This window comes from Lodderomyces elongisporus, chromosome 3, assembly GCF_030384665.1.
Source record: "Lodderomyces elongisporus chromosome 3, complete sequence".
NCBI lineage: Eukaryota > Fungi > Ascomycota > Pichiomycetes > Serinales > Debaryomycetaceae > Lodderomyces > Lodderomyces elongisporus.
The window spans coordinates 683,808-693,431 of NC_083675.1; the positions used below are offsets into that span (position 1 = coordinate 683,808).

The following is a 9,624-nucleotide window of genomic DNA, read 5'->3' on the forward strand; positions in this document are numbered from 1 at the left end:
CGATAAAGATACATTTTTACTCTCTTGTATTTTCATTTCTTCTAAATCCTTTTTTAGAATCAATGCGGTGTAAGTTACTTTTATTTGTGAAGTAGAAGTATGGGTAAAATCTACTTGTTGTGGAAAGTAGTTGCAGGTGCAGACAACCGTTGTTAATTTTTGTAACTATTTGCAACCATTTCTGAGCAAAAATATTTGAAAATTCTTTTCAAACCAATAAACTCTCAAGATCTGTACCAAAAAAAAAAAGGAACTGCAATAAATGAGCTAAAGATCCCGATGAGCAACAAACCCAATATGAATTATAAGACCCACTACATCTTTTATTTGCAAGTGTTTTACGCTCTTAAAGCTTCAAATAGAAACAGATATTTGTCTTGTTTAACTTCTTTTGTCGATGTGGTTGTAAGACCCCCCAGTTCTCTCTTTCTCTTTTTCCTTCCCCCCCCCGCCTCCTCATTCTCTCCCACTACTTATGGATAGAGCGAGATAGGTATACAATGCAAACGAGTGCGCAAGCGCAATGCGGAAGAGAAATAGGATTTGCGTTATTTTTTTATGGTGCGCGGGGGGGGGGGGGGGGGGGGGGGGGGGCGTAGGAAGAATATTGCAAAAAAATCAAATCTCCGTCTCCTCTTCTTTCTCATCCTTTTCCTTCTTTTCCTTCTTCTTCTTCATCTTCATCTTCTTCATCTTCTTCCTCTTTCATCCTCGACACTATTTCCACACTGGTGCATTATAGTTTTTGAAAATTTAAGTTCTCAAAACTCTACAAAGGTGTGCCAATTGAAAAGTCAATATGTTTTCGCCCAAAGATAAACAAGACAAATTGATACGGGCCACTGATTTGGATGCGCTTAGTTGCAGAGATAGTATCAACAAGAAAGGGCATTTACCAGTGGAAGATCCTTACATAGCAATGCTTGTCAAGTCCTACGAGGATAACCTCCGGTGGTGTCAAGGATATACTGGTCTTTCGGCGCCTCGAACGTTGAGGAATGTGTTTGGCGAGACCAAGCAGCCTTTGATCAATAGGGGAACGTATTTGAGATCCAAGGTAATCTTCGAAATCATCCACTCATTTATTGCCGAGTTTAGAAATGAGTCTCAGATTATTTCTTTGGGTAGTGGGTCGGATACCAAACTTTTTAGTATTCTCGAGCTGAATCATGATATAACAGTTCATGAATACGATTATCCCGAGTCAGCAAAAATCAAGAAACTTGCAATTTTAAAGCATGATAAACTCCGACATACATTGCGTGTCGAGGAAGGTGAAGATCAAACAGCTACGATGCCCACAATCCAGAGCAAGAAAGATTTTGAAATATATGAACCAGATTTGCATACAAGGAATTACCATCTTCATGGCCAAGATTTACGCGATGTGAACAATTTGGACATTACGGGAGTCGACACAAACAAACCTACGTTGGTACTAAGTGAGTGTGCGTTATGTTATTTGTCAGCACATGATTACGAAAGAGTGGTCAATTTTTGGAGCACAATTGGCCACAATTTGACCGGATTTCTAATATATGAGCCAATTACTTTGGGAGATTCATTTGGTGAAGTTATGCTGCGAAATCTACAAGGAAGAGGCTTACATTTGCCAACTTCCGAGGCATATCCTACAATAGACTCTAGAATTAAGTTTTTAACTAGTATGGGGTTGGAAAACTTGTATCTTACTGATATGGGCGTAGTCGGAGGATACGAGGCTACGCACGCAGCAAAGAATAACCCATGGATAAGTGAGCTTGAGATGGAGCGGCTTAATGGTATAGAGAGAATCGACGAACATGAGGAATTGGCGTTACTACTCCGCCATTATTGTTTGATTTATGGCGAGAGCAAAAAAGAGAACCAGAGTTTGAGTTTTAATTCCAGTTCGGGTTTAAATCCAAGCTCAAACACTGCATCAGGTTCCAATGCTCATTTAAAACCCGTATTTACTCGAATATCAAGATGGGACTGGAGTCGAAATGTAAAAGACTGCAGTTTAGATTAGATTTAGACTAAATTTGTTTAATTTATTTGACAAAGCTTGTGAAATGAAAAACAAAATAATAATAATAATAATAAAACCACTAGGCTTATGTATAATCTCTAGAATGAACAAAAGTGCAGATGTACATGAACAAATGTTTATATATATATAGTACAAGCAAAAAGTTAATAATAATACAGCTAGAAAACAACTAGAAAACAACAATAATAATAATAACAACAATAACAACAACAACAACAATACTAACAACAACAACAACAAGGCTCACGGAATATTGTCCACATTATTGTTTATATTTCCTCAAGTTGTCCCAACCGAGTGAGTTTGGATTTGGAAATTTAATCACCTCGATTTTCGTCAAGTACTCCATATCAGGTTTTCCGGGAATAGTAGTTACGTATTGTATGGGTTTTTTCAATGAAGGAATTTCTTTCTGTAATAATTCCGTTGAGCGCAATTCTAATGGCAAGTGTTTCACAATTTCTCTAAACTCTCCTGGCAAAGAGAATCTTGAAACCACGTCCAACTGTGGCGTCTCTACAGGCACAGGGGGTTTTGTAGATTCCGCAAGCGCAGCATTGCGTTTGGCAAATGATTCACAAATATCGCGTCTCTTTGCCTCAAATTCTTCGCGAAGAGCTTCGGCACTCTTGACAAATTCGTCTTCATCAATCTTGTCCTCAACCGAAGGATCCAACTGTGCTCTGCGTTTTCTCTCCTCCATTTGCTGACTCTTTTCGGAAAACGTTTTCTGCAATTCGACAAGCTGATCGCGCTCTTCTTCACTTTGCATACGAAGCCTCTCCTGTCTAAGCTTGTCGTCCTCTGTCCATTTCCTTTGCTCCACTACATTTTGATCACGGCGCTCCTTATCAGCTTCTTCCTCTTGCAAAGCCTTGTACTGCTCAAAATCAAAAAGCTTAAACTTGTAATAGGTGCCCCATGTATCGCGTGATATGTCTCTATAAGAGTTCAAAAGGACATTATACTGCAAATTGTTATGCAAGATTTCAACATTGGAATAATCCTCAGTGTATCGTCGTTGGTCAGTCAATAAAGACTCAACATATTCCTTGTTGAACTTTTCGTGTACCAATCCTTTTAAATTCTGTGTATACTTTTTATCTCTAAGAACGTTTCTTTTGAAATGTTTCTTCTTACTTTCGGTGAGATGTATCTTATTAATCTTATTCATGAGTGCCGCATCTTTGTAATTTCCTGACCCAGGACCACGATAACTCTTTGTGTAATAGTACTTGTGATGCGAATGGTTATCATTTTCGTTGCTAAATACTAGCTGCTGAACGTTTTTAGACAATCTCGAGCCTTCATTGAACAAAAACAGCGAGTTTGATGATGAGTTTAATTTCCTGGCACTAACAGACTGCGGCATCGTTGTGTGGTTGGAGGTGACGTAGTAGTTGGGCACTTTGCAGATATGATTGATGCTAAACTCTCCAATGTATCCCTGACCCGGAATCACTGTCTCATTCAAATCCACCGTATTGGGATCAAGATGGATATTATTCTTTTTTGATTTACCTATGGATTTTCTCAAAAAAGCTCTTTGTTTATCGTCAGATGCATCATGTTCATCTATATCAATGTGAGAGTAATTGTGTGCTTCTTCCACCAACTCCCTCTCGTAAAAAGTCAATTTTGTATTAGGGAGGAATTTGAGACCCGGTGGCGTCAAACTCTTGTAGTAATTCAATTTACTGAACTGGTTCAAGCACCCAAATTGAGCATGATTCAATTTCGTAGAGGACTCAACCGCTCCATACTGCGGAAACACATGCCCCACAGTTACCACATCCTCCATCCTGGATTCAAAGTCTTTGGCGTGCTTATGAACATGCTTGGGCTTTTTGCCCAAAGAAGCTTTGTTTGAAAAACTATTTGCATCCTTGCCTCCACCACTCACTAGTGTTTTATAGTATTCTTTTCTTCCAGTAATTCTTTCCTGTTCTTGTTCTTGCTCTTGTTCTTTCCCTGATTTCTCCACCTCAACCAGCTCGAGGGGTTCACTTGGGTCGTCCACCTCGTCTTCCTCATCTTCTTCACCGTCAACATCCTCGTCGCTGTTTTTGTCTTTACCGCTATCACCACCAGCATCTTCTTCACCAAAACTATTTCTAATGCCACCATTTTTTCCAGAAACAGCCGACTGCTTGCTTGCGACATTACTGAGTTCCACTTGCAGATAACCGTTTTTAGCCACAAAACTCTTTACCAAACCTTGCTCTTTGCTAACAACTGAGGATACCACCAGAGTTGCTATATAAAAGAAATGTCGATCAATATCTGCGTCTTCGATCGATCCCAGTGAAATCAAACTTTCATTAATCTCCCGAGTAGTTTTCAAGATTTGCGATTTCAACACGCCATCTTTTAAAAGTGCACTTATCAATTGGTAGGACGAGGTATAGCCCCATTGGCTTGCCAAATCCTTGACCAAGACATACTCTGTGTCATTACTTGAGAACGTTTCTATGCCCGAGCCAATTATTTCCTGCCCTGTACAAATCTCTGTACCGTTGGTCTTTTGTGCTGTATTCGTCTCTTTGTCCATTTTTCTGTAATCACAGACGGGGGGGGGTTTATAGGTATACCGAACGTTTAGGAGAATGTAGAGACGTAGTGATGTATAATGTATAGTGTATAATGTATGTGAGTGAGAGAGAGTGTGTTTTGCAAAGAAATCCAAAGCAAGTGTTATGCTGCAAATGCCAGTTGGTGGCTTTCAAATAATATGTACCTATATCTATATGTTTGTACACAGGGTAAAAAAGGGCAGTCGAAATCGATATAGGTAAACAAAGGTGGAAGTGTTTGTCGCCAAATGAAAAAAAAGAACACACACAGTTGCTTTATGAATGCGACATGTTTACAAGTATAAAAAACAAAAAATAATAAAAAAAATAATAAAAAAAATAAAATAAAAATTTATGAAAGAATAAAAAAAAAAGAACAAGACAAGAAAAGGAAAAGTTTACGACACGACACTGACCAGCACCACGCCGCATAATATACCTAATTAAGTATACACTTAGCATGTTTCTTATTCCTTTATTGAATAAGTTGAGCTATATACTTAAGTTCTTCACGAAGAAAAAGGAAACAGGAGCCACGACGGTCTTTAGATAATGAAATGAAGAAAGCGGATTAGAAAAGAATATAGAAAATAGTAGTAATGGGCGTTTGACTAATAGTGATTGATGATGGTATATGAGCAAGAGGAAAACGAAATTATTAAGTCGCTACCCAAGAAACGGGATCGAAACGCAAATATGTCAAATGCCTCGGTCATATTTTGTTCCCAATCTTTCCTCCACTTTTTTTTTTATTTTTTTAAATATGTTATTTGGCAGGTAGAGATAACCCTCACCTTTGTGCGACACAGTTTCACAGTGGGGTAAAAAAAAAAAAAGAAAATATGAAATAAAATAAGGGGAAGTTAGGTGTGCAAATGTGGAAACTCACAGTTTCCATTTCCAATTTTCCAACTATCCAATCCCCCCCTCCCTACAATTATTGTTTCTTCTTCCTTCTCTTTTTCCTTTAAAAAACTATTTTTTTTCTTCCCACTCCTCTCTTTATAACTCTTATTCCTTTATCCTCCTTCTTTCTTTCTTCCACCTCCCACCGTTTTCAGGATTGACATAGGAAACAGATACAGAAACCGAATCAAAATTATATAAAAATGTCAGAGGAAGATATCACATACGAGGTCAAGGGTAAAGCGGCAATCATCACCCTCAACATTCCCAAGAAGTTGAATGCTTTGGACGGTGAGCAGTACTTGAAACTAGGCAAGTTCGTTGAAGAGGCAAACAACGAAGAGGAAACAGTCATGACTGTGATCCAGTCATCTGGCAAGTTCTTCAGTGCCGGTGCTAACTTTGGCGATAAAAAGTTGATGCAAGCTGATCCACAAGATTTGTTCTCGCACGAGTATTGGCTACTGAGATTTGTTGCTAGAAACGTGTGGTTAACCAACTTGTTCAATGACCACAAAAAGGTTCTCGTTGCCGCAATCAACGGTCCAGTTATCGGATTGAGTTCTGCGTTGGTGCTCTTGTGTGACTTGATCTACGTCAAGGATTTGAACAACTTTTACATTTTGGCACCATTTGCTAACTTGGGATTGGTTGCAGAGGGAGCCTCTTCTGCTACCTTGTTGTCGAGATTGGGCTGGTCAAAGGCTTCTGAGGCATTGTTTTTGGCCAAGCCAATCAGTGGAAAAGACTGCTACAATGCCGGTCTTGTCAATAAACATTACGATGGTAAATTCAAATCCACCGAAGAGTTTAATGAGCATGTTCAAAAAGAATTGTTTGACGCTATTGAGAACTTGCATGACGATTCAATCTTGCAGAATAAGCAGCTTTTGAAGCTTTCAAGAGACCAAAGCATCAACCATGCTAACTCCCAAGAAGTTATGAGAGGTTTGGGCAAATGGTTGGAAGGTGTTCCGCAAGGAAGATTCCAACAATTGGCAATGAAAGAAGTTAAGCACAAGTTGTAAGTGTGACAATGGGATTCAACTTTAGCAATAACATTGAGCGAAGCCACAACTACAACTATAGTCCATGCCATAGTTACATAGAATATAGAGTCAACTTTTCTTATATACAATTTATTACTTTTCATTTTCTTTTTCAAATTTCATTTATCTTTCTCCTTTTCCTTCATTATTTTGTTTGTATGCAAAAGAGCAAACTTGCATCTTTTATGGTGTACTATCATGTTCTTGTTTATGTTGTCTTGTTTCGTATTTTAAACAAGTTGCTCTAGGTGGAACTTTGCTTGTTGCAATAATGCGTATTGATCCTTTTCTATGTTTACTCTGTAAACTGCACAAAAATCTTAAAAAAAAAATGGCGTGGAGGGTCGCGCGGCACTGACTATCCAATGTCTCTTCACCGCTCCGACAGATACCAATGATTGTGAATAATCTCCAATTTTAACCCGACCAATTGATTTTTCAGGGTAATAAGTAATTAAACACATTCCTTTAAATAGAAGAGGGCATTCCACTACTAAACAATTCCAACTTCTTACTTTATATAAACACACACACACACACACACACATATATATATATATATATATATGTATATGTATATGTATAAGCTAGTAAAAGATAAGTAACAAAAAATTGAATCATAATCGCCGAGGATGAGCCGGAACCTTCCGAATCCCAGTTTGGTTGGTATCCTTTTCGTGGTCTCGACACATAGCGGGCCGCAACTACTATATAAATACCCACATAATTTGACGGACCGAGTGTTCTCACTGGTACCAAGGAAACATGCGGGCACTGAGGATGGCATGCAACATCTAGTAAGGGACGACAAGGATGACGATGACGATGATGAGCTTTACGAGTACAACGAGGATGAAGATCCAGAGAGTGGCGATTTGTTATTCTTTGACAAGGATGGTACGAGTCGAGACCGCAGCGGTATCAATGTCATTTCCGATACCAACCACTCCCAGTACTATTATGGGACCAAACTAGAGTTGAAAAGAACCTTAGATGAAGGAAGAGCACTACGAAGAGCGACGCCGCACAAGCATAACCACAATAGGTTGAATACCGAACATCCCAAGAGGAACGAACACAGTCAGGGAAGCAAAAGCCGTCGAAGCATACGTAATACTGATACAACGCAGGATGATAATTATCAAAAACAAAAGGGCCAACAAGAAGGGAGGGAGAAAAAGGACAAGGACAAGGAAAAGGAAAAGGAAAAGGATGCAGAGGAAAAAGGCGATGTTTCTGAGCCTCACTCTGCTGTTGATACTTTCAGTATAGCTGATGACATTTTTGGAATGGCCCCAGGCTATCTCTGTGAAATGTTATCACCCCCAAGGCAAATGTGTAATACACGTTATGAAGTCACAATACAAGACAAAATCTTTCTTGGGTTACCCATCCATCAGCATGCAGATGGAACATGGACAAACGCTCGAAGTTCCAAGCGCTCTCAGTCGGGCAGGAGCAATTCTTTGCACTTTGAAAATTTAACCTCAAGTACTGAGGCACAACTAGCATCAACCACGGCACAAAGTTTAACGATGTTCCATCTTGTGTTTATCATGAACCCACCAGCTACAGAATGCAGCTATAGAATCGATGAAATGTTTCAACACGTTGCGTCAAGAACCTCACTAGGGTTGAGACTCGCGCAACAGAAACATAATTATGTTGGCAACCAAATGAAAGCCATCCAGAGGGCGCGGGAGCAGGAATGCAAGGAAGTGGATTTGGATAAAACATTGTCGTTGTGCAAACTAATTAAAGAGTGTTATCTCGCAATCAGCACATCACGAATAGCAAATTTAGAGATAGACGGCAAGCAAGTGGTTTGCCAAATACCTACAAAATATGAGTTTGACTCGCTCCCTGAACCTTCTGTGCCATATATTCCGCGGTCATTCCTATCCTCCAGTATTCACTCATTTGGCATGTGGGATCGATCAAATATTGAGCAACAAAAGCTTGACGACGATTTTTTACAGGAATCAATAATGTGCTTTGCTTTATTGCTACTTGCGGAACCTCATAATATACTTCAGGATATGAATATTGTCACCAACTCACCGTTTGGAAAATTTATCATGCTGTTACATCCTTCGGAATCTTTGCTCAAGTTTTGTTCCAAAAACTCACAGCATTTCGAACCGAGCGAGGTTAAGTCATATGCTTTGCATTTGATCTATTGGAAAAAAGCAAGGGCAATACAACCACTTTCGTCGAGGTCTGTTTACGTGGCTTCACCTATGGCTTCGTTGACTACAAAATTGTTTGAAGATATATATCGTTTCAAGGCCAGATTCCCAATGTCGCCTTCTTTGCCTCAATTCTTGAAGCTTCTCTCGCCCCAGCTCAAGAAACCACAACAGTTTGCTTCGATCATACCTTCTCGGGACCACCGCGCCAGTTATTTTGAAGCTCTAGCCTGGCTCATTCGCTTTGGATATGTGAACCAGCAGCTAACATTTGTGTGGCTCAAAATTCCCAAAAACTTACGAGTCAAGGTGGAAGAAGATATGGAAAATGAGGACGCTTTGCTCAAACGAAACAAGGACAGAGTCTTTGGTGAAAAAAGTCAGACAACGGATAATACCTCGAAAACCATGGCGGTACAAGAGTCTCCGCATAACAATGATATTACGACTACTAGGGATACCAAGATTAGTAACAATCGCAATAATGGCTCTGATTTCGATACTGATGCTGATGCTAATGTTAATGTTAATTCTGATGCCAATACTAGTACTAATGCTGCAGTAGCAAATACTGCCGCAGGTCTGGTTGATGCAAGAAAAGACTCGTTGATAAATGCTACGACAGAAACAACAGAGTCTCAGACGGAACGGTTAAAAAAGCAACTCACCTTGAGCGTTGTTGACGACGAGGACACCATCATATTAGAGCCAGGTAGAGCAAGCACTTTGGAACGAAGATGGATTAATGAGATAATTTCCGTGTGTAAATTATCACACGACTTGATTGCAATTTTTTACAAATTGTTGAAATTTATGAATGGAAAGACCCCTTAGAATTTCTCATTATAAAAAATGAGATCTCAAGACTGGATTTG

At 39.4% G+C, this 9,624-nt stretch overlaps 4 protein-coding genes across 4 annotated transcripts; 3 read left to right on the forward strand and 1 right to left on the reverse strand. All coding sequences in view use genetic code 12, as the record gives it.

Annotated features, from left to right (window-relative positions):
- Positions 1-799: 799 nt before the first annotated feature.
- Positions 800-2,011, forward strand: PPM1 (carboxy methyl transferase for protein phosphatase 2A; the record flags this gene model as incomplete). Its single annotated transcript, XM_001525104.2, has 1 exon — positions 800-2,011. One exon carries the CDS (start codon positions 800-802, stop codon positions 2,009-2,011), a length of 1,212 nt encoding a protein of 403 aa, XP_001525154.2.
- A 283-nt stretch (positions 2,012-2,294) lies between these two features.
- On the reverse strand, positions 2,295-4,583 carry PVL30_002575 (uncharacterized protein; the record flags this gene model as incomplete). Its single annotated transcript, XM_001525105.2, has 1 exon — positions 2,295-4,583. The coding sequence occupies one exon, from the start codon at positions 4,581-4,583 to the stop codon at positions 2,295-2,297; it is 2,289 nt and encodes a 762-aa protein (XP_001525155.2).
- Positions 4,584-5,714: 1,131 nt separating this feature from the next.
- On the forward strand, positions 5,715-6,539 carry ECI1 (dodecenoyl-CoA isomerase; the record flags this gene model as incomplete). Its single annotated transcript, XM_061119396.1, has 1 exon — positions 5,715-6,539. One exon carries the CDS (start codon positions 5,715-5,717, stop codon positions 6,537-6,539), a length of 825 nt encoding a protein of 274 aa, XP_060975379.1.
- Positions 6,540-7,192: 653 nt separating this feature from the next.
- On the forward strand, positions 7,193-9,583 carry NPR3 (Nitrogen permease regulator 3; the record flags this gene model as incomplete). Its single annotated transcript, XM_001525106.2, has 1 exon — positions 7,193-9,583. The coding sequence occupies one exon, from the start codon at positions 7,193-7,195 to the stop codon at positions 9,581-9,583; it is 2,391 nt and encodes a 796-aa protein (XP_001525156.2).
- Between the last annotated feature and the right edge of the window lie 41 nt (positions 9,584-9,624).